Below are 23035 nucleotides of genomic sequence, written 5' to 3' on the forward strand. Positions count from 1 at the left end.
TTTTTTTTTTTTTTTAACTTTTTTAATTATATTTTTCTAATTAATTATATACAGTAGATAATTTTTAAAATATTTATATTTTTTTAATAATTATAATTATTTATGTATATTCAATGAAATTTGAAAGTTTTATATCATTCATAATGATTTATATATAAGATTGATGATTTTGAAAATTTTATATAATTTATAAATNTTATATATAAGATTGATAATTTTGAAAATTTTATATAATTTATAAATGTTTAAGATTGGTTATCTGTGTATTATTTTTGAAAGTTTTATGTATGACTTACTTTATATACATTTTGAATTTTTTTTAAAATAATCGGCTAGCTGACCTGTCCAACTCAGGGCTAGTTGGGGTGTTCCTAATCTCCGAGTTGGCGGGTCAGCAGCTCCATCCTCTTTGATGCCGGGTCGAGGTGGGGTGGAGTCGGGCAGTCGGCTCGTGGATATTTCTAAGTAAAGAAGTTCATGCGAAATTTATATATATATACATATGTCACATTAAATAAGAATAAAATACAAATTTCATTTTAACTTTTTTTTATATAATTTATGTGAAAAAAGCAAATACTGTTATATATTTGAGCTCGATGCCATAAATTACAATGTATAAAACTAATTATATATTTTATGGGTTAAAAATACTTGACTACGTCAGATAATGTAATTATTTCGATCTTGGAAACACTTTAATAAAAAGGGGTACGTGTCAACCACAAGTCTCCTCAATGCAACAAATCTATCTCTAAAAAATTTCGTGTTGACTCGGCATCTAATAAAAACTCACACAAAAGATATTCAAATCAATATTCATGATTTTATTAAAGAAAATGTCTCTTGTGAGATGGTCTCACGAATTTTTATCTATGAGATGGGTCAACCCTACCGATATTCACAATAAAAATTAATACTCTTAGCATAAAAAGTAATATTTTTTCATGGATGACCCAAATGAGAGATTTGTCTAACAAAATACGACTCGTGAGACCGTCTCAAACAAATTTTTGTTTTTATTAAATTACAATCATGCTAATCACAATGAATTCAAATATTTAAAATGTAGATGTCTTTTAAAATTGTGATATGTTTAATTATAGTGTAAATAAATTGAAAATATATTTGAGTTTCTTCTAATTAACTTGTTTAATAATGAAAATAAATTCAAAATCCTGAATTACAAATGACTCAATCCAAATGCAAACTAAAATATTTTAATTTTGATTTATAAAATTGTTGATTAGGTGATATAATTTTAAATAGTTTGATATATGAATACTAAAACATTTATAATTTATTGAATTAAAGTGATGGATATATAAATATATATAGAAATTTATATTATTAATATTTAAACAAAATCAAATTCTTTGAAAAAAGTTATTTTTCTGTAAGATTTATTTTATAAACATCAATATAAGAATAAATTTAAAAATCTCTGTTTTTTCAAAATTAATTTTAGGTGTATTTTGAAGCAAAAGAAATCGTTCCTGTAAAATTAGTGTAATTAAATAATAATAATAATATATTAAAAGAGTAAAAAGAAAAATTCATATGACTACGAGCAATCCAACGGCTAGAGATAATACACGCCACGGTGTTGCAAAAAGGTAGAGTAGCATTTTCCAAAGGGCGACAGGAAAGGAATCGAGCAGTCACACTACAGCGACTCCCACAGCTTACGTGTCAATCCGTGAAAGGCTGCGCGATAAACAGGACCCACACATCGGCGTGAGCCAGCTCACGCGTACGACCTTCTAGATGGATGTTGTTGTGGCCGCGTGTCTTCCACATGGTCTAGAGCACGTGTTCCTTGTCTTTTTCCATACACGCCCACAAAAATATTAAAAAGTATATTATTTAATTTTTTTGGGTTTTCTGTTATTTAAGAAAAAAATCGAGACAATCAAATCAAATGTTAAGGGCAGGGCTGAGCCAACGAGTTCAATGGCGAATTCGAGATGGATCACGGGTTTGGATGGACACACCCCATATATATGTTATGTATGTATACTATGTATATATATTATATATATATGAGCAGTGATATCCTGCTCACAAGCGACTATGGGTGTTTGTCCATGTGACAGGTGATGTGGCGGCTAGCTGGATTTTTTTAAAATTTTTGTTTAACTTCTCTATAACACAACATTAATGTTTGTCCATGGAATTTGTAGAGGCTTCCTCCACCACGCCGCCACCGCGCACAGCACCACACGCCACACCGCACTCCCCTCCTATCATTGCCTAATCGCCTCTTTGTCTTGGCTCCGACGTGGATCGGAGTTGCAAACAATGATGATTGTTCTAAATCTAGGGAGTCTCGGTGATTCCGGGGAGGGATATATGGTGGTGGTAGATCTCGTTAGGTTCTGGTGGCGCATGAGTTGCTAGGTGGTGGTAGATCTCGGGAGGTGCAGACGATGATATATGATGGTGGTAGATCTCGGGAGGCGGCAATTCCAGGGAGGGAGATTCTCTTGGCTGCAGGAGGCAACGGTGGCGTTGCTCGGTGGAGGTGCCGGTTGCGTATGGGTTGTGGCGGATAAGTGAAGTATGGAGTTCACTGTTGAGCAGTTCACATTTAAATTTTGTTTTTAATTTTTTTTAAAACTATTAAAAAACTTAAAAAAAAATGATGTGGACGTCAACTCAGCAACGCCCACCGCAGGGTATCACTTTCGTGTATATATATACACATATAATATAAATATATGTATGTATATATATTTATATATATTATTAACAATAATTTATTTAAGTTTTTTTAATTGAATGTATAGCGAGTTCATGGGTCCAACTCTAGTTAGATTCGTCGGATTTTGAGACGGAGCGGGTTTGCTATCAGATCCTAATTTTCTCTGGCAGGGATATATCCGGAGTTTGGATAAACCCGCTCAGAACCCATCTCGTTACCATCCCTATGTAAACATAAATTACTTCAATAAATTTATAGAAATATATGATAAATTTTTTTGTTTCTGGAAGTAGACGTATGCAGTTATCTTGGGGATGATCAAATTGTGACAACATCAGTCCAAGAAGTAGATGTGGTTTGGTATTGGGCCGCAGCCCAATCTAGTGCTCTTGTCATAAAATCAAAATTTTCTGGGCTAACCCTTCACATATGATATAGGCTTTACATTATTTTTAGCCCCCTGATTTTCAGTGTACGAATCTTATGCTGTATTTCAAGGGTAATTTTGAAAGTTATTTTTAGATTTCCATGGCATAATTTATATAATTTATGGTAAATAACAATTAGATTTTTCTGATTTTTAAAATTACAAAATTCACAGTTTCCCATCAATGATATGATATTCATATATTAAATGTGATAAAACATAGAAAAATTGCATATCTAATAGATGAATATCACATCATCAGTGTTCACATAAATATATACGAGAAATAAACATAATATCAAAATTATATATATTTCAATGATATGACATTCATATATTAAATGTGATAAAACATAGAAAAATTGCATATCTAATAGATGAATATCACATCATCAGTGTTCACATAAATATATACGAGAAATAAACATAATATCAAAATTATATATATTTCAATGATATGACATTCATATATTAAATGTGATAAAACATAGAAAAATTGCATATCTAATAGATGAATATCACATCATCAGTGTTCACATAAATATATACGAGAAATAAACATAATATCAAAATTATATATATTTCAATGATATGACATTCATATATTAAATGTGATAAAACATAGAAAAATTGCATATCTAATAGATNTGGAGAAATGACAACGTTCTCTAGTTTTTATTCGTTACACGTCTCGCTACAGGACTCTGATAATATTTAAAATATTAATAAAATTCACCAATCAGAAAATGAAATTCTTCCACGCGTCAGAAGCTGAGATCATCTCAGTATTGACCCGTGCAAGATCTTTTCAAAAAGTGTCTTTTACACGAAGAGGCTTCATCCCCAGAATCCGGATTTGTTTTGTGAGAAGCATTTCAAGAATCCAGGCGTCATTTCGGTTGATCTTTCTGGAAAAAATGGCAGCGGCAGCTTCGAATCCTATTGCGACGACCACCGTCCTGATGCACCGACTCCCGGCCACCAACCGGGCGGCCGTCTTCTCTCCCTTGCCTATCCGTCCATCCTTATGCTCCACTACATTCAAGCAACTCAAAGGTACAAACTTTTACTTTTTTTTTTTTCTATTTTGCAATCGATTTTTTGGCATTGAACTTTTTATGGATCTGGACGCGTTATTTCTTGGAGTGATTTTAGGGTTCTTGTGTTGGTGTAATAAAATGTATGTGATTAATGCGCTGATTGTTTTTTTATAAGAATTTACTGAGTTTGAGTTTGACTTTTGCTTTGTGCTGCCAATTATAGTTTCTTGACGCCGCTATTTTTTATTTTACTGGAAAAAACTTACAGTTTTCAACAATGCTAAGTCACCCTGTCACTGGTTTTCTTCTCGGGATATACGCGGCTCTCGAAGTCATGGTTCCAGTCGAAGCTATTATCTAAGGAGTTAAAATTTTGTCAAGTTCTGACATTTTTAATGCCTTGTGAACTAAAATAGTTAGCATGGACCAAGGAATGCAGCAGTGCATTAAATTTCTGGCTCTCAAGAAGAACAGGATTGCTTGGTGATAGATTCTTTCTTTCGTAATCTTGAACGATTATAAAGGGAAAGTGTTAACTGAAAAATATACGTGTGGCATAATTGTTGACGTGATATATTCATTGACCCATTGAGTTTCAAGTAGAAGTAGGCAATTTGATTAATATATTTCTATTGTTTAAAATCTTGCACACCTCCACTTACAGGACTTAGATAGTCCTGTTGATTCTCTACTAATATGTTTGAGCTAATATCGGTTGTGTTACTCGGAACAGAGAAGGGGAGGTCTTCTCAGCTGATGGTGAAGGCATCTTCATCAGAGGAGAGTTCACTAGATGCCAATGAATTGTTCACAGACCTTAAGGAGAAGGTAAGTTATGCTTAAATCAGGGTAAAAACTTGCTTCATGTATTTTTGTAGTCTCGTATCTCGTTCTTGGGGAACTCATGTCTCTCCTACGTACTTTACAGTGGGATGGCCTCGAAAACAAGTCTACAGTACTACTTTATGGAGGCGGTGCAATTGTAGGTGTTTGGTTAGCCTCTATCGTTGTGAGTGCTGTCAACTCGGTACCTTTGGTAAGTTTTTCTCATCATCAAACTTGTAACGCACACGTCTTGGAAAAATTCTATTGTTTTGCGCTTATGCTCTTCTTGACGAACAAAAGATTATTTTCAGCTTCCAAAGATCATGGAGTTGGTAGGTCTTGGATATACTGGATGGTTTGTGTATCGTTACCTTCTTTTCAAGGTACCCTTTCAAGAATGTTCGCCACTAACATTGGTTCCAACAGCCCTACAGTTTAAGATCATTAACAGTAGAAACAATTAATCTGCCTTCTTATGCTGTAATTCTTAAAGAAACTCCTTTCACTTGTTAATCGATCTTATAAAAGTTAGAAGTTGGATCTGTTTAACCATTTTATGTTCTTGCAGTCAAGTAGAAAAGAACTTGCAACAGACGTTGAAGAGTTAAAGAAGAAGATTTCTGGAGCCGAATGAATGAATCTATATGAATGTAGTCGGATGCTTAAGGCCTTAAAAACAATTTGATCTATACACTCAGTGTCTTTGTACCAGATACTTCTTTTGTTGTGCTATAACGGGAATATATCGATAATAAATTTTTTTAGTGAAAAAATAGATAAATTATATGTATGCATGTTTGTGGTCGTCAATGAACTGAATCAAATCTATATCACCAAATTTTTAAGGCTCGAATAAATGTACTTGAGCTCGAGTTTGATTCGAAGCTCGAAAATTGTAATATTTTATGCTCAAGTTCGATTTGATTCGAGGCTCTAGTCGAGTTGGTTTCGGCTCGAGACATGCAAATATATTTACGAGTAATTTGAAAATAAAGATACATACTATATTATTTAACATATAATTAATTACATTAATTTAATAAAATGTTAAAGTTTGCGAGAGGTTTGTGAACTATCGAATAATATAATTTGAGCTTGAGTTTGACTAAATTATTATTTTAAATATTTTCGATTCGATATTTTAAATATGAATCAAATATTTTTCGAGTTGGTTTATTGATCACGAACATGTTTGATTCGTTTAAAAGTCATCCTCGAAAGAAAGATGATAAAAAAGAAAGGAGGGAAAAAAAATTGATAGGAAAAAGAAGGGATAGAACTTGGAAATTGGAATGACAGTTTACGAATTATGATATAATAATAAAAATTGGTGTCATTTGGTTCCTTTAAATAAAAATTTGTCTTAAAATTTAATTTGGATAACCATACATGATGGTTCTAAAATAATCGTTTAACATGTCATTGAATCAATAGCCACTTCATTTTTGAGACGGTATCCTATTTAATCTTATATCTAGGCTTGTGAGATAAACATAATTAATAAAAAGTTGCGCAAATTATTTAAAAAATAAGGGCAGAAAGTACATATTAAGAATAAATTAAAAATAATATATTATTCACAAATAATATTCATTTTAGTCTCTCATTTTGGACACACATGGAGAGAGCATCACTGCCTTTTCTTTAAAGAAGACTGTATAATTACCCAGGAGCTAATTTTTAATAATTACTAATTCTTTGAAACAAAATGGAAGAATCCACAAACAGTTCTTCTTCCTAAACATTATTAAAAGTAGTGTCTTTGACACTGAATGCGTGGATATACCAAATATATAAAATATTTCATATTTGTAATTATAACTATTTTATATTATATTATAAAGATTTCTAAAATTTTGAAACAAGAGAAAATGGAAGAAGAAAAGAAAGGTAATTATCATCATGGGAAATGGGAAGTTGCAGTTATTCGATTACATGAAAAATGGTAAATAGCGAATGGTATAACCCATTGAAATTTGTTAAAAGTTAAAACATGAGAACTTATCTTCAAGTTCTTTAATGACCTTAAATGCTTTACTTGTTTACTAAAAATCAAAAGGACCCCCTAAAAAAATATATCTAAAGGACATAAAAAAGAAGAAGTGAAGGAGCTGGTATATAACATCGTATTTTGTTGGTTGGAAATAGATATGTAGAGGATTTTATAAACTCATCAAATTGTCTCTTATTGAGTTGTCAACAAATAACCCTTAACTTTCTTTTTTCCCATTATAAAAGTTATTTAATTTTATCTTTAATAATAATAAAAATAAATGAAAAAGGCAAACTTTACCACATCCAATATCTATTCGCCTCTCCTTAAAAAAAAAAACAATACGCTAAAGCCCCTTTAAAAATGTATTAGAATATGTTCAAATAACCCGGGCCTTCAATTATTTTAGCTTGATTAATCCGTTGGGCTAATGTTAAGCTCGGCGAGTGGACTCTTAACAGGCTAAAGAGAAGCCGAAGCAGTAGGGAAATGATATTCCAGTCGTGGATTGATCAGCATTGGCTTGGATGATGCTGTTAAGATACCAAAGCATGAGATGAATGTTGAAGATGGGAATTTTAGGATGCCTCTCATACCAAAATATGAGATTTATTTGTTTCCTGAGTATCACGGAGAATATGCACATCAAGTGCACTTCCGCATATCAAATATGGATTTGAATTTCGAACTTAAAGAAAAGGAATATGTGTAACCACATATACCAGAAATGCGTGGAGTAAGTAGCACCTTGTGCACATATATTAGTCTTACACAAGAACTCAAGGAAGAAGAATTTAGATTCGACAAAATCAAAATGCCAGTAAAATGAGTTGCAAAACAAGAATGTTACCACAGAGAAGATATCTCCTCATTATTGCATCTTGCATAAATCGTTATACATAAACACCCACACTTCAAAAACCTTCATCATATCACGCACATATAAATCCCCACAATTTGTATTCATACAGACATTTAACAAAGAAAAGAGGTAACATACTGACAATTCAAATCAAGGTCCCAACACTCACAAACTCCTTATAGTTTGTCAATGTCCTCATCTTCGAATTCAATATAATCATCACCAGGGCCGTCATCTTCCTCATCGAGCCCACCAGCAATACCTTCGTTAAGCCTCGTGTTTTCGGGCAGCTCGCCATAAGCCTTCAATAATCTAGCTTCGTCCGGCATGTACTTCAGAATTACATCTGCCTTGTCATCCTATTAACACCCATGAAGGGGCCAAAATCAAACCATTCGAAACATAGATAACTCATACATAAAATGAAACTTATACGTAATTTATATGAGCTTTCAAAGAGAAGTTGCTCCAAATTTGAATCGGTTTAAAAAGTTCAGAGTAAGCTGAAATCTTTTACATGGGAAACATAAAATTTACTTTTTTTAGATGAAGTTTTCTTAAATCCCGATTCACACAATCCAGATAAAATCCTGAAAACTCGAATAACAAGCATAAAAGAACAAGGCACCCACATCCCCAACCAACAGATAAACGAGCTAACTGCGCGATTTACAATGAGGAACCTTCGATATTAAGACCAAAAATTTTTTTTTGAAAGAAATATAAAAATAGAATCATACCTGATAATCACGAAGCCCGACCAGAATAATATCACCGGCAGCGATCCAGACCTTTTTGTGCATCTTTCCACGGATATGGCAAAGGCGCTTAACGCCGTCTATGCAGGTGGCTTCGCATCTGCCGTTCCCGAGCATTCGCTGCACCTGGGCATATTCCTGCCCATCCTCCTTGAATACCAGCTCTCGCTTCTCATCATCAGCTTCGTTCTTTCCCCTCTTACGATTCTTACCTCCCTTACCCTTGTTCTTCGGCATAGCGGCGCAGAAAGAGAAACCCTAGATCCGACGGCTCTTCTTTTTCCTCTGAATTATTATTTTCCTCAATTTCTCTCTTCTCTGTTTCCTTATCTATCGAGGAGACTGGAGAGTGACTTCCCCTTCCTTCTTTCGAATTTGGGCTTCTTATATTCCCGGTGGGTCCAAGTGATCGAAATGAAGTGGGCGAGCAATGGTCCAAGATCATATGGGCCGGTTCACCTCATATAAACCCATCAAATTTGAAATCGGATTTACAACATTGGTTTTTCAGTTTAAAAATGTTTCGACGACCCATTTTGATCTTTCTTTTCAAAATCTTAAATATCAAAATATCTCTATGACAAAGATATTTGCACAAATAATAATAATTTCATCAAAAAGATCATTTTTACCCCCAAAAAAGAACAGAAAAAACAATATAATTTAAAAGCAATCATATGTTAATATTTGTAAAAGAATTTTGAACTATTGACATTCAACAAAGTTACGTGGAAAGAAAATATTTTGGAACAACAAAATAGTAAAATATAAATATTTGTTTTTTAGTTTATTTTAATTATTTTTCAAATATTTTGAATTTTTAAAAATCTGCATAGTTGTTGTTTACTCATATAATCTAAATATTTTATTCCACAAAATTGATTAATACGATAATACTTTCACTTTTTTCAAGTAGATTGAACATCATGAGTGTCGACCCAACATATTAATACTATTATTTCGGTTGAAACGAGAATCCCATAAGGTGGAGATTATATGTTTAACTTTATCCCCTCTCCCGACATTGATCAGGATGAGAAAAATCTTGAGAACTCAGGTCGGAATAAATGAGGGTCGGGATATCTTCGGAGAGAGATTAGAATGAGTCAGGGTTTTGCAGGATTTTGTCAATCTTAATTATAATTGATTCAATAAAAGATTCCATACCACAAATATCATAAATCAATACATACAAAACTAAAATTGACATTTTGAATTAAACTTTATATATATTTTTACTTTTAGTACCCTTAATATTAATTTTTTTTGTACATCGGATTTTTATGTATCTATGGTTGGGTTTGACTTGTAATTAGAGTTCCAAGAATAAATAAAATTTCTTTAGTTTTATAGTACGCGAAGAACTTTAAATATTATGAGATGAGATTTCGAACATTAGAATAAAATTGAAATTATTTTTAACATTATAGACTACTTTTTACTCTTGAAAAATGTTAAATCAGTAAGTGCTTTGTTACACTTTAGGGTGGATAATAAAGACTCTTCTGGATTTTTTATTATAAAGTTTCACTTAATAAATTTTTTACAATCTTCAAAAATAGCAAAAATAATTAGCAAAAATTAGTATGAGACGGTCTCACGGATCGTATTTTGTGAGACGGATCTCTTATTTAGATCATATATGAAAAAATATTACTTTTTATGCTAAGAGTATTACTTTTGATTGTGAATATCGGTAGGGTTGATCCATCTCACAGATAAAGATTCTTGACTCTAAATAATTACTTATATAAACTTTGACCATTTTTTAGCTGCTCCACATAACTATGTAGATTGTAGTTGAATTCTTGAACGTAAAAAACTGATTTAAATTTGTTAAAAAAGAAGATATAAATTGGAAAGAAAAAGGGAATAACAGAAACTTCTTCGCGATTTCAATCCTTCTCCTGCCGTATATATAAACGATCCATATAAACATGCATGCGTAGCGTTCGTTCTTGAAAACCGTACACAGATATCATATATAAAAGTCGTTTACCGTTTAAAAGATTGAAAATATTCTTGTTTCGTAGATGGGTTCACTCCAAAGTGTACTGCCATTGACGAGGGATAGCCTTTTGATGCGTTCTTCACCTGTCAGGTTACTGCAGAGAAGAAGAATAAGATTTTCAATCTGGCGGTGTTTATTGAAGATCAGATATTCGCAATGCATTTGCGCGACGTGCTCTTTGTTCTTTTGTTTTTTCATCATCCAGCTGCTTCACTTGCCTGGCTATGTCAGGGATGGAGAAAGGATTTCTCGTAAAACCTTTGGGTTCTTCAAGGGCAGCAGCGAGATCGATTTAGAGGGGTTATCTTTCTTGAAAGAGCTGGATTTTGGTGAAGATTTCAGACTAGAGCCCTTCAAGATCTTGGAAATTTTTGAGAGGAATGGTAATCTGGTGAATGGAAGTGTTATTGATTCAAGAAAAGTTTCAAGATATAAACATAGAAAACCCAGGCTTGCAATGGTACGCATTTTGAAGATTTTCTTGGTTTCATTGCTTGATGCTATGTCTCTGTTGTTTACATATATATATTTTTTAGGTCTTTGCCGACTTGCGGATTGATTCACATCAGATACAGATGGCTACTGTAGCAACTGCATTGCAACATATTGGTTACGAAATTGAGGTACATGACTTTACCGATTAGCAGCGCGCATTTTATATCTTCTTACTCTTATTCTCCAATTATCATTTTTTATGCCCTACTATAGTGTTTTTACTGTTCTTAATTTCTGTCATCTTTTCTTTTTCTTGATCAACTTTCTATCTCCCCTACAACATTGCGTTTGAATCTTAAAGATGAAAATATAGATTGTTTTTGTTGCACGCCACTAACGACTGAGAAGGCGATTACATTGCCTTTGACACACAGAATTTCAGATGGTCAAATGCAATTTTTGAGACATTTTGGTTTAATATGGATATCAATATCAATGTTCTAATTTAAGGGGATATACTGGAACGGCCGTAATTATTTGCAGGTATTCACATTGGAGGAATACGGTGCTGCTGCATCCGAAAACTGGAGTGAGCTTGAAGTTGATGTCAATGTTATCTCAGCAGATGAAAACATGAAGTTTAACGTGGATTGGCTAAAGTAGGAACACTCTCTCAACTTCTCATATAGACGCGTGTGGATTACTTTTCTTTTTCAGGAAAAGCGTTATTTAGAGTTGATTTTGACCACTTTTTATAATTTTAAGAACACTTGAAAAAATGAGAATCAGGAAGCCCAAAAGCATTGACTAGGAATTGACTAGTGAGTTCGGTGCTTCTTCTTTGCAGCTACGATGGAATACTTGTGAGTTCTGTTAAAGCAGCGGGTGTCATATATTGGTTAGTGTATATAAACATATAATGCAAATTAAATTAATGATTAATCCCTTTTATCTGTATCATGCACAATTGTAAAGATTAAAGATTAGACTTGTCGCAGTCTGATGCAGGAACCTTTTAAAAACATACCTCTTGTATGGACTATACACGAACAAATGCTAGCTGCTCGATTAAAACAGTACGCCTCAAAAAACCAGAGTAAAATGATCGATAACTGGAGAAAAGCCTTCAGCCGGGCCACTGTCGTTGTCTTCCCAAACTACATTTTACCGGTACAGATTTATTTACTTGTTAATGGAATGTTATGCATCGGTATACAGGTGTTTGACGAAGAAAACCATATAATGACACTAAGACATACTGCTATCCTAACTAATATTGCTCTCCCTATGATTCAGATGGCTTATTCGATATGTGATCCTGGAAACTACTTGGTTATCCCGGGTTCTCCTCAAGAAGCTTGGAAAGCTGAGAAGCTAATGGTTTCATACAATGATTACGCACCTCTGCCAGTGGAGTCTGGGACAGATGATTTTGTTATAGCAGTTGTGGGATACCAGCTCTTATATAAAGGTATCTGGCTTGAACATGCCTTAGTTTTGCAGGCTTTATATCCTCTTCTTACGGGCTTTAGCAATTCGAGTTCTTCTCTTAAAATCGTCATCTTGGCTGGGGATCCCACTAGTAACTATAAGAAAGCTGTGGAGGTAAGAACTTATGCTCTTCTTCGTTTTTTCATAAAAATAGCACAGCACACTCTCTCTTTTCTAGTGTTAAATAAGCAAGATTTACTTTTTAGAGACATAGTCTCTATGCGTGGGTTTACCTATAAATTAATATTGCAATACAAAGGGAGAGCCGTTTTGCCCTTAGTTACTAATGAAAATCTGTTGCCACAGACTATTGCGCAAAACTTGAATTATCCTAAGGAAACGGTGAAGTGTGTTTCTGTTGACGAAGATACGGACAATGTACTGAGGACCGCAGATATTGTTATATATGGATCCTTTCTTGAAGAACATACTTTTCCAGGCGTTTTGCTGAAAGCCATGTTCTTAGGAAAACCTATAATAGCCCCAGATCTACCAAGGATAAGGAAATATGTACGTATCTTCACAATTTTTCCTTCAAATCTCTTGCATTCATTTTCCATGTTATCTGCTTTACGTGTTCAGCAACAAGTCCAGATGTAGCTTTATTTCCCTACATCTTAATCAGCTATCACTGCACGAAATTTTAATGGAAATTCGTGCATTACAGCATTTTAAGGACCTTAAAAGTGGACACTAACTGATTCTAAATAAACACTAGGTTTGGGACAGCGTGAATGGCTATCTTTTTCTCACGAAAGATATCAAGGGTCTGACAGAGATCATGTTTCAAACGGTCTCAAATGGAAACCTCTCACTTTTAGCTCTCAAAGCTGCATCGAATGGAAAACAGACTGCTAAACACATAATGGTTTCAGAAGGCATTCGAGGATATGCTTCACTCTTGGAAAACATTATCATTCTCCCATCAGAGGTTGCTGTTTCACGTGCTGTCGAAGATATTCCAACAGAAATACAAATTGAATGGATTTTTGACAGTTCTGAATCTACTGAATATACCGATCCTACAAATGAAACTACGAAGAGGTTTTTAGATGAGGTTGAGAAACAATTCAACAGCAAACATAAGGAGAATACACTGGTTTCAATTGCAGCAAATGATTCGGTTTTGCGAGTGATCTGGGAAGAGCAAAAGCAAAGTGACACAGATAAAATGATAAATAGCATAGAAGAGGAAGAGGTGAATGGTTTTTGTATTGTCTCTTTCAACAAGATTAATCATGAGTTAATATGGGATTTAAGTCCTACTTTGGCTTTGAAATGAAGTCTATTTAATTTAATTAACTAAACATGCAGTTAATGGAGAGAACTGATATACTGGAAAGACTATGGGAAGAAGTATATAGAAATGTCAGAAGGTCAGATCAATCCTTGCACGAAAGAAATGGCGAAGAACTTGAAAGGACAGGTCAGCCACTGTGTATTTACGAACCTTACTTTGGAGAAGGAGCCTGGCGCTTTTTGCACCGTACTTCGCTCTATAGAGGTCTTCGACTAGTAAGTAATCTGTTTCATCTGCTGAACCCTACATTATCCGCAAGTTCTTTTGTTTCCTGGTTGTCTGGATTCAGGCTTATTATTTCCCAGATTTCTATTTCTTGCTACCATTCCTCTCTGTCCCTCCAAGCAATGTCTTTTGCACGACAATGACATAAAAAGATCTCTTGAAAATCGGAGTCCATATTAGAATGCTTCTGATCTTGCTGTATGTGATGCACATTTGATCTTTACGATTCATTCTGCAGCCAGTCCGATGGCCTGATCAGATCCCACAGGATTCATCTGGCTTAAATCATGGATCCATCTGACTTAAATGAATGTCATTTTGTAGCATCTGTGGCCAGTAGCTATCTTTTGTTCTGTGTATCTGTCTTTGAATTCTAAATACAGCAAAGGTTTTATATTTGCCATTGAGTTTTAATGCTATAAGGATATTTGTCTGATGTGAATGCATTAACTGGTGTTTGTAGTCGACAAAAGGTAAAAGACCTGGAGCTGATGATGTTGATGCACCTACTCGCCTTCCACTGTTAAACGACTCATACTATCGAGATGCCATGGGAGATTTTGGTGCCTTCTTAGCTATTGCAAATAGGACTGACCGAATACATAAAAATGCTTGGATAGGATTTCAATCTTGGAGAGTCACAGCAAGAAAGGTAACGATGTCATTCATTGGTCATTGCTAAAACCTGTCCTCATTTCACATGCTATCCCTGTCAACTACCAGGTCAGCCTTTGCAACGTTCAGAGCCATATGGTAATCAAAGAAATGCATATTCATAGTCCCACGCAAGAACACTACAACATATAGAAAACTAATCTAACCTAACTGAAAAGTAGAATTTGCATACCCTTGTAATTTGGCTTCGTTCCGTGCCATTTTGACCGTTGACATGTATCATACTTTGAAATTTGCAATATGATGCATTACTCTAGTAAAGTATATGATTTTCCCTCCAAGTTATGCTGACCACCTTTAACAGGAATCATTGAGTAAGGCAGCTGAAAAATCACTGGTGGAAGATATCGAAGCACAAAGACATGGGGACACACTGTACTTCTGGGCTCGTATAGATAAGGATCCAAGATCCTCAATTATACAGGATTTCTGGACTTTCTGTGATGTTATAAATGCAGGGAATTGCCGGTACGGGTTATTATATTATTCTTGATCGAATCATCACGAGCTAAGTGCTCCTACTTGTCAATCTAACTTGGTCATTTCAGTCAGTTGGCTATTATAGCTGGTCGAGAAGGCCATGAATCCGATGTATGAAAGGAAATAACAAATTTGCCATATAATATTAAAAAATTCCTAATTTAGAATCACACACATTCCACAAGGTTTTGAAACCTATTCAAAATTTGTTTCTCGGGATTTATCTTAACCCTGAATTATTTTGTCTGATTACACAAAGGATTGCTTTCTCGGAGGCTATGAAAAGAATGTATGGCGTAAAGCAGAACTTGGATATTCTCCCCCCTATGCCCTTGGAGAAAAGCACTTTTTCTGTCATGCACTGTTGGGTATTACCGACTAAGTCATTCATGGAGTTTGTTATGTTTTCAAGGTTTGAACTTCTATAAAGCCTAATGCCCGCCAAGATTATTTATTTGCCAGTATATTGTTAACACGGAACATATTTCCCTTTGTAGAATGTTCGTAGACGCACTTGATGCACTATTCTACGACAATCACCAGAAGACTGGACGTAGTTATCTCAGTTTGTCTAAGGTAATTCTTATGTCGATCCTCATTTATGAGTATATACCGCATTATGCCATTTGAAACTTAATTTTTTTTACTAGCTTTAGACTGTAAGTAGATTGTCGCAGCTAGCTTCAATTTCGAAAGATATGTCAAATTCAAATTCTGGAGATTCTTTGTTTTTGCTATTCTCTCTACTATCAGGTTGTTCTGTAACATATGCCTACCGCATGACTAGCAGGGAAACCATTGCTACTCCCGTATTCTTGAATTACTGATAAACGTTTGGGCATATCATAGCGGTAGAAGAATGGTGTACGTAGACCCCAAGACGGGTTTAATGCAAGAACAACACATGCTAGAAAGTCGAAAAGGTCGAATGTTGATTGAGTGGTTCGAGTTAAGCACTCTTAAGAGCATGGATCAGGACTTGGCCGAGGAGTTTGATTATGAAAACCCGGAAAGACACTGGCTATGGCCGTCAACGGGTGAAGTGTTTTGGAAGGGTACGCATGAAAAGGAAAAAAAAATGAGGTACAAAGAAAAAGAAAGGAGGCGGCAACGAATTAGAGAAAGAATACAGCGGCTGAAGCGACGACCCCGTCAGAAAGCCTTGGGAAAGTATGTTAATCCAGATGAGTCAAACTCAACTAAATCTTACCGAAGACTACTTTGAATGGCATTAAATATGTACCCCCGTAAATCCAGATGGGAAAGCTTTCAGTTTTGTTAGCAGGTTACGTTCTTCTGTAAATGAACTACTGGTATGTTTTAAGAACAAGTTCCAAAACACCTTGGTTATGTAGTGACCTCTAACAAGTAACAACACATGCAAATTTCAGTATATTTTTTGTGTATAGTTTGATATGCAGACTATATTCTCTCCATGATTTTATAGTGAAATCGAGGTTGTTTGACGATTTTACTCTTTGATTATGTGAGTAAAAGATAGTAAAAAAAAACACATATAAAATGATACACCTCGAAAAGATAGTGGTTGAGTTTCGTGTGCTAAAATAAGAGCTAACTAATGAATGAGACATATCATGTTATTACAAGAATGAGTGCTGAATAAAAGCACACATACCGAATCAGCAAAAATACATGCTTTCATGTTTCGGGGATTTCTTGGCTTTTTCCATCTTCAAAAAAACCAATTCCAAGTGACGTAAAAAATGTTGCCCATATATTAATTTGTTTGGGCCAGCCCAATTACCTTTTGTTTTAGAGACGCAGTCCACTTTGATACTTCGTACACTCCAATTTTCGTACAAATTGCCCGATTGGCCCGACAAAGTCGCCGGTGATTGAACATAGACCGGAAACTGAATGAATCCGATGAATCCAATGGGTCAGGTTCCTTTCAATATGGGTCCTCCGCCTTGGGCTCCGCCTGTACCGATGCCTCCTCCCTTGCCGCCTGCGCTGCCTCCTTTTCCACCTCCGTCGGCTTCCTTCTGGACACACGCCAATGTCCGCAGCCGTCTCAAGGAAGTTCACGATTCCTTGAACCTGGCCAAAGCATTGTAAGAAAGCATCAACTTGATTTATGTTCTCTTCAATTTGAACCAACGATTTGGTATGTGTGATTAGAGATTTGTAGGCTTGAGTGTGCCTTTAAATGTGATGTTGTAATAGTGATTTATGCTTAAACACGTTTATTTCGGAAAAAAACGACATATTGCTCCCAACTCGGTTTCAAATTTATAATTTCTTTCCAAGTTTGTAATTGTCTTTCAGCTGGAAACTGTTTCAGTGAGGTGATCTTCAATGAGCTTTGAGAAAAGGATTACAAAGTTGAAACTGTAGGTTAGGTACTTTTAGCTGGGTTCTTTTTGCGGCTTTGTAGCAGACAACTGGCAAGGTGCTAGTATAATTCAAAACATGTACTGCAGTAAATGTTCTAGATTCAATATTGTGAACGGCCTCGTGGTTAAAGCCCCTACTTTTGAATGGAAGTTCTTGAAACTGAAAAAGATACATACATAGAATAGTTTGGAATTTCAGTCCTTCAAATGGCACCAAGGGCCGCCAATATTTAATACTTCCTTGACATATTGCTGGTCTAGAAACCATTTTTAATTTTTATTTTCGTTTGGTTTTTTATTGCAATGCTTATTCGAACAGGAAAAAAGAGTTGGACATTATGATTTTGATGAGAGAGAAGGAAGGACTCGTCGAAGGTGAAGATAGAATGGATATCAAATTGTCAATTGATAGTTTTTCTAAATTTATGAAAGATAATCGGATTGGGGTTGAGTTCCAAGAATCAATGTCATTGAATGCTACAAATGCCATAATGTCAAAACTAAGATTTCAGCTGGAGCCATTCAGGGTTGCCACAGACAAGAACAGTCCATGGGAAGAAAAATCTTCTGTTGAAAGGTTTGCCAATAACATAATGAAGTACAAGAGAAATAAACTTTGGCGGAAAAGGAAGAGAAGGAAAATTGCCGAGCACATAACCAAGGTAGCATAATGTAATAGACTTTCTTCTGTCATTTTTTAGTCTTTATTTTTCAGTATGTAATTTAGTTCATGATTTGTCTTTAAAACTTTCATGGTCTCAGGAGAGAGAGAAATTCGATCAAATAGATAAAAAAGCTGATGAATGGAGGGCCAGGGAGATTGCCAAAGATATAGCACAGCGCAAGGTACTGACTTGCATAATATTTACTTCTTAATTATGTTATTTATAGTGTGTTTGAATTTTCAGTGCCCCTTATTGTCCCTTTGACTAAGTAAAGACGTCATGTTATTTTGCAGGTAGAAAAGATGAAGGAAATAGCCAAGCTTAAGGCGAAAGAGGAGAAAAAGAGGCTTGAGTCTGAGGTGAGGGTACTTAGGATACATTTTACTTTATTTTAGTAGGTTAATCTAATCTGAATCATTTAAAAACATTGATTGCCTCTCGACAGATATGTTCCTTGTGTGACAGATGTCTTTCTAACTTTATGCTCTTTCTTAAACTGTCTTGTCCATCTCCATGATAAATGTAAAAAGTGATATTTTCATAATAAGAAGTTAAATATTATCACCGACCTTTTTCTTGTGGAAATATAGGGGATTGCTCACTTTTAAATTTTTTTGCCATTAGTTTGAATTGTGTTCATATCCCTTCATACATGTTATAGTTTCTCATCTGACGCATGGATAGAAACATAACAAACAGGCAGGAAGTTCTAACCTATTATTCATTCTCGCTGTAGTTCATTTTAAGAGAACCATAACTTGCATACTGCTTTAATGATTTGGAGTTACAACATGAGCATGTTGCCTTAAGTTTATTGTTTACTTTTGACTGTCCTCATCATGATCCATCCATCAAATACATCTAAGGTCCCATATATTTCAAAACAACTAGGTGGTTGTTACCACTTGCAAATTCATCTTTTTTCCTGTTTACATCCTTTTTGTTATGCTAAATGTCCTGATAATTGAGTCACATACCGTTATTTGCTGTCATTGCTTTGAGGATGCTCGTTTGCTCCATACTGGTAGACTGTTGTTTATGCTGCTCTGACTGAATATTTTATTCCTGCTTTTTGCCTATTTCCCTTAAGCTCGTCTACCAAATTAATTAACCCTCCTATAATCTAATTTCAGCTTGAGATGGTGTTGATTGTTGAAAAGCTACAGGAACTACGTTCTATCAGAATACAGAAATTGAAAAAACAAGGTAAATTACATCTAGTTCCTAGATAAAGCCTATATTAGCTCTGCAATACCGAGTACTTACCGACTTCTTGTTAACTATAAGGCTCTGTTTTACTAGTTTGAGCTGAGTCATGTCGAGATCTTAGCATCATAGAAAACAGAGGAGAGAGCCTATTTGATCAATGATATTATCATATAGGTCATTTTCTTCCCGAAGAGGATGACAAGTTTCTTGAACGAGTGAAAGCTGAGGTTGAGGAAGAGGAGCGTCAAGCAATAGCTGCAGCTGACACAGATGCTGCTAAAGATGCCATAGCTACTGCTGAGGAATCAAGAAGACATATCCAGATTCAAGCACCAGACTCAGAAGAACATGAACGCAGTCATACTGGAGGTAAGGAAAATCAAGACCAGAACAATGAAAGCACAAACAACTTAGTTCCAATGCCGGTTGCTAAGAAAGAATCAAGCCATGGATCCAAAGAACCTGGTTCTGGCAGTGCCTATGATTCGGTTGCTAATTTGCCGTTGGAATTTTACCATTACTATCATGGCAGCAATACTGATATGGGCACACTTATTGAGGTGATCTCCATTGTCTTTTTGAGTTCCTTTACTTTTTCTTGTACCTTTCCCCTCACATGGCTGGAGATTTGATGTAGCTGCAATGTCCTCTTTTACTTTAGGGCTTTCTTCCCTTTTCCTTTGTCGTGCAGAAGCTATATGTTTCTTGACAGGATACAAGTGAGTACTGAAGTACATGTATAACCGTGAGATTATTCGTCTGTTGGGGGCTTTTCACTTGAAATGATTACATATTTTCTTTATTGCTTCGCAATAGCAAGTCAAAATATTACTTTATTCATGATTTATGACGGGCTGACAGCTCCATGAGTCGGCTGATCCCCTGCAATTTTATGATTCTATGCAGGTAAGAAGAACATGGGATGCATATATAAGGCCTGGAGGAAGGTATTCACCCCTTAACCATGTTTGACTTTCTTTTTTAATTCTCGTTTATGTGCGTCAGTGATGGGATAAGAATTGGGAAACACTGGATCTAACCAAAAGCATTAATATTCACGAGATTAAAGAGCTCCACATTTCATTATCCTTTACATCGCTGAGTTTATCGCAGAATGTTAGTCAATGCTTGCATTATCGCTCATCATTCATTTTACTTGATATCTTCCACATATCATTATCCTTTACACCACTGATTTATTCCTGTGTTACGCTTCCTTAATTGTACTTGACTTTATTGCAGCCGAATACCGGGGCATTGGGTTCAACCTCCCCCTCCAGCAGATGAGATATGGGCATCCTACCTGATGAAGAGACCAGATTCTTGAATGAGCCACGGATATCATAGCTTAATACCAGAGTAATAGATCACGAGGTTCAATTAACTGAATCAGGCAGAGACATGGGTGATTTTGCGAACAAGAAAGCTGCCAGATCATCTTGTATTTGTAATCAGTTAGTACAGAAAGAACAGTCTTACTGGTTAATATAGAATAGTTCCATCCCATTTTTAAATTATATGTCGTTCTCGAAATTTTGATTATACAAAGGACGGTGACAAATATTTTGATGAAATCATTGTATATAAATTAGCAGCAAATTGAATGTTAAAAGCGGAATGAATTATGTATCACACGAACTGGTTTACAAAACATACCGAGACATAATATGGTTTTAGTAGAAAATTTATATTCGTTAGAAAATTAATTTGCATGGACGTTCCAAACAATGTTTTTGTTATAAAAAAATTTCTTAATATTTTGTTATAAAATCATTATAATTTTTCTACAGAAAATTTGTGCTGTAATGTGTACGAGAAAATCTTCATTATAAAATGAGAAATGTACATCAATTCAAGTGCATGAAATTTGTGTTATTTAGCGTAGCCACAATATTGATATTGAAACGGATCTTTGCTGGATAACTATATTTATTTTCTCCATCGTCATATTGCTTGCATCATCTTTTGTGTTTGTATTAAAACGACTTTTTGTGTCTTATCGTTAGATTTTGTCCCATAAATAGAATTAATATATATTCACTAATTTGTAATTTTTTCCAATTTTAATTATTTTCATACGTGATATCTAATCGGTTAGTATTTTCGAATGTCAAAAGGTGAATATTTTTTGGTGGAAAAAAGATTAAAGTTGAAAGAAATACAAATTAGTGTACGAAATCGTATAACATAATCAACATGAAAAATATTCAAATTACAGATTAAAAATATAACTTTTGCATTGTAGATGTTTCAAATTTATATTTTAGAATGATTGTAATCATCAGTATATATATTTTCATTAAGTTAACATTGATAAATATTTAAACAGTGATATATGTGAATTTAAAATTTATATAAATGAAAATTATAGAATAAATTAGATGAATTAGAAATTCAAAAATCCATTAATTGAAAATATTAAAATGAGTGAGAACCCAACGCACATTTGAGTTCAGCTCTATTTGATTGAGTTTGATTATCAGTCAGACACGAACTTCAATTCCAATCAAACTTGATATTTTCTTCTGCAATTTCATTATAAGAAAAACATTACTCCGAAACATTAGTAACAAAAAGAGAAGTACATAAGAAATAAAGAGAGCTTTAGAATATTCTATCTTCAAATTTATAATATCCATCAAAACTATATATATATAATTCCATTATCTCAAAAAGACATATCTAAAATTAATTATTAATTAACACAAGAAAAGGCTATAAATAAAAAATGAACCCAAAACTTTTTTACAATTTTAAAAAACGCCCCACCCCTATCCTAAAACATTGCAATCTACCCTTTAATAATTAATCAATCACCAATTCACCCCTAATTATGCTGTCCTCCGGCCATCGGAGTATTGAGAGAGCGGTACCACTTCCTGCAACGGCGTGGATAACGGCGTCAGCAACGGAGAGTTACGGCAAACGGGACACGACGCATTCAGCTTAAGCCACGCATCCACACACATAACGTGAAAGTAGTGCCTACAATCTGGTAGCATTCTCAGCATTTCCGCTTCCCTATACTCACACAAACAGATCGAGCAGACGGTTTCGTTTCCCCCGTTTCCGTTTCTCTTCGAGAAGACGAACTTGGGGTAAGAGTCGATGACCGACTGATCGAGCCCAACGACCACGTTTTGTGAGTCGCTCTCGTCATCCTCGGCTACGAAGATTATCCGGGGGAGGTAGACGCTGTTCTCAGTGGAGGGAGCGGGGTTTGTGGAAGACAGGGAGCGATGATGTCGGCGGCGTCGGCGTGCGGTTGCTGAACGGCAGCAGATATAGGATGCGAGAAGGATGGTGGAGAAGAGGACGAGGAAGCCGAAAGCAATTGCGATTGCGTAGCCAAGTCCTATGGAGCTGAAGTTCTGAGAGAAGGAGGATTTGACAGGAGGAGTGGTGGCGGACATTGGGAGAGGAGGAAAGTGGTGGTGGGGAAGAAAAGGGCCATCCGGAAGGAAGAAGAATTCAAGGGATAACAAGGGTAGAATGGGCTATAACGGAGATAGTGGGTGAGGTGCTTTGCTGCAGCATTTAATACACAGCAACCTCCTCATTTATATACAACTTGGATT

The 23035-nt window shown here is 35.0% G+C and overlaps 5 protein-coding genes across 5 annotated transcripts; 3 read left to right on the top strand and 2 right to left on the bottom strand.

The window, feature by feature from the left end:
* Window positions 1-3911: 3911 nt before the first annotated feature.
* LOC140988140 (protein CURVATURE THYLAKOID 1A, chloroplastic-like) lies at window positions 3912-5897 on the top strand. Its single transcript, XM_073457093.1, has 5 exons — window positions 3912-4187; window positions 4905-4999; window positions 5100-5207; window positions 5308-5379; window positions 5565-5897. Exons 1-5 carry the CDS (start codon window positions 4049-4051, stop codon window positions 5628-5630), a joined length of 480 nt encoding a protein of 159 aa, XP_073313194.1. The 5' UTR covers window positions 3912-4048; the 3' UTR covers window positions 5631-5897.
* A 1938-nt stretch (window positions 5898-7835) lies between these two features.
* On the bottom strand, window positions 7836-8963 carry LOC140987142 (eukaryotic translation initiation factor 1A-like). Its single transcript, XM_073455546.1, has 2 exons — window positions 8592-8963; window positions 7836-8210 (listed from the first exon to the last, which is right to left on the bottom strand). The coding sequence occupies exons 1-2, from the start codon at window positions 8844-8846 to the stop codon at window positions 8028-8030; spliced, it is 438 nt and encodes a 145-aa protein (XP_073311647.1). The 5' UTR covers window positions 8847-8963; the 3' UTR covers window positions 7836-8027.
* A 1679-nt stretch (window positions 8964-10642) lies between these two features.
* Window positions 10643-16632, top strand: LOC140988460 (uncharacterized). Its single transcript, XM_073457469.1, has 15 exons — window positions 10643-10710; window positions 10852-11080; window positions 11190-11243; window positions 11566-11644; window positions 11878-11953; window positions 12054-12225; window positions 12352-12660; window positions 12853-13056; window positions 13265-13744; window positions 13861-14061; window positions 14535-14723; window positions 15051-15214; window positions 15486-15638; window positions 15724-15802; window positions 16017-16632. Exons 1-15 carry the CDS (start codon window positions 10643-10645, stop codon window positions 16449-16451), a joined length of 2892 nt encoding a protein of 963 aa, XP_073313570.1. The 3' UTR covers window positions 16452-16632.
* A 278-nt stretch (window positions 16633-16910) lies between these two features.
* LOC140988944 (U11/U12 small nuclear ribonucleoprotein 59 kDa protein) lies at window positions 16911-21069 on the top strand. Its single transcript, XM_073458055.1, has 8 exons — window positions 16911-17301; window positions 17903-18245; window positions 18346-18429; window positions 18542-18607; window positions 19382-19454; window positions 19632-20017; window positions 20364-20404; window positions 20700-21069. Exons 1-8 carry the CDS (start codon window positions 17105-17107, stop codon window positions 20782-20784), a joined length of 1275 nt encoding a protein of 424 aa, XP_073314156.1. The 5' UTR covers window positions 16911-17104; the 3' UTR covers window positions 20785-21069.
* A 1067-nt stretch (window positions 21070-22136) lies between these two features.
* Window positions 22137-23000, bottom strand: LOC140988263 (RING-H2 finger protein ATL67-like). The gene has a single exon (XM_073457276.1). It carries the CDS (start codon window positions 22868-22870, stop codon window positions 22289-22291), a length of 582 nt encoding a protein of 193 aa, XP_073313377.1. The 5' UTR covers window positions 22871-23000; the 3' UTR covers window positions 22137-22288.
* Window positions 23001-23035: the final 35 nt, after the last annotated feature.

The sequence above is a fragment of the Primulina huaijiensis genome, chromosome 11 (genome assembly GCF_012295235.1).
Source record: "Primulina huaijiensis isolate GDHJ02 chromosome 11, ASM1229523v2, whole genome shotgun sequence".
Taxonomy (NCBI): domain Eukaryota; kingdom Viridiplantae; phylum Streptophyta; class Magnoliopsida; order Lamiales; family Gesneriaceae; genus Primulina; species Primulina huaijiensis.

Bases quoted from the DNA above. Each gene is read 5' to 3' on its own strand.
- LOC140988140 (XM_073457093.1), top strand. From the start codon at position 4,049: ATGGCAGCGGCAGCTTCGAATCCTATTGCGACGACCACCGTCCTGATG. The intron at 5,000-5,099 runs GTAAGTTATGCT...CGTACTTTACAG, and splicing joins TCACAGACCTTAAGGAGAAG to TGGGATGGCCTCGAAAACAA. The intron at 5,208-5,307 runs GTAAGTTTTTCT...GATTATTTTCAG, and splicing joins CTGTCAACTCGGTACCTTTG to CTTCCAAAGATCATGGAGTT.
- LOC140987142 (XM_073455546.1), bottom strand. From the start codon at position 8,846: ATGCCGAAGAACAAGGGTAAGGGAGGTAAGAATCGTAAGAGGGGAAAG. The intron at 8,211-8,591 runs GTATGATTCTAT...GGGTGTTAATAG, and splicing joins TCGGGCTTCGTGATTATCAG to GATGACAAGGCAGATGTAAT.
- LOC140988460 (XM_073457469.1), top strand. From the start codon at position 10,643: ATGGGTTCACTCCAAAGTGTACTGCCATTGACGAGGGATAGCCTTTTG. The intron at 10,711-10,851 runs GTTACTGCAGAG...TGGCTATGTCAG, and splicing joins ATGCGTTCTTCACCTGTCAG to GGATGGAGAAAGGATTTCTC. The intron at 11,645-11,877 runs GTGAGCTTGAAG...GGAATTGACTAG, and splicing joins TGCTGCATCCGAAAACTGGA to TGAGTTCGGTGCTTCTTCTT.
- LOC140988944 (XM_073458055.1), top strand. From the start codon at position 17,105: ATGAATCCGATGAATCCAATGGGTCAGGTTCCTTTCAATATGGGTCCT. The intron at 18,608-19,381 runs GTGAGGGTACTT...ATCTAATTTCAG, and splicing joins AAAAGAGGCTTGAGTCTGAG to CTTGAGATGGTGTTGATTGT. The intron at 19,455-19,631 runs GTAAATTACATC...ATTATCATATAG, and splicing joins ACAGAAATTGAAAAAACAAG to GTCATTTTCTTCCCGAAGAG.
- LOC140988263 (XM_073457276.1), bottom strand. From the start codon at position 22,870: ATGTCCGCCACCACTCCTCCTGTCAAATCCTCCTTCTCTCAGAACTTC.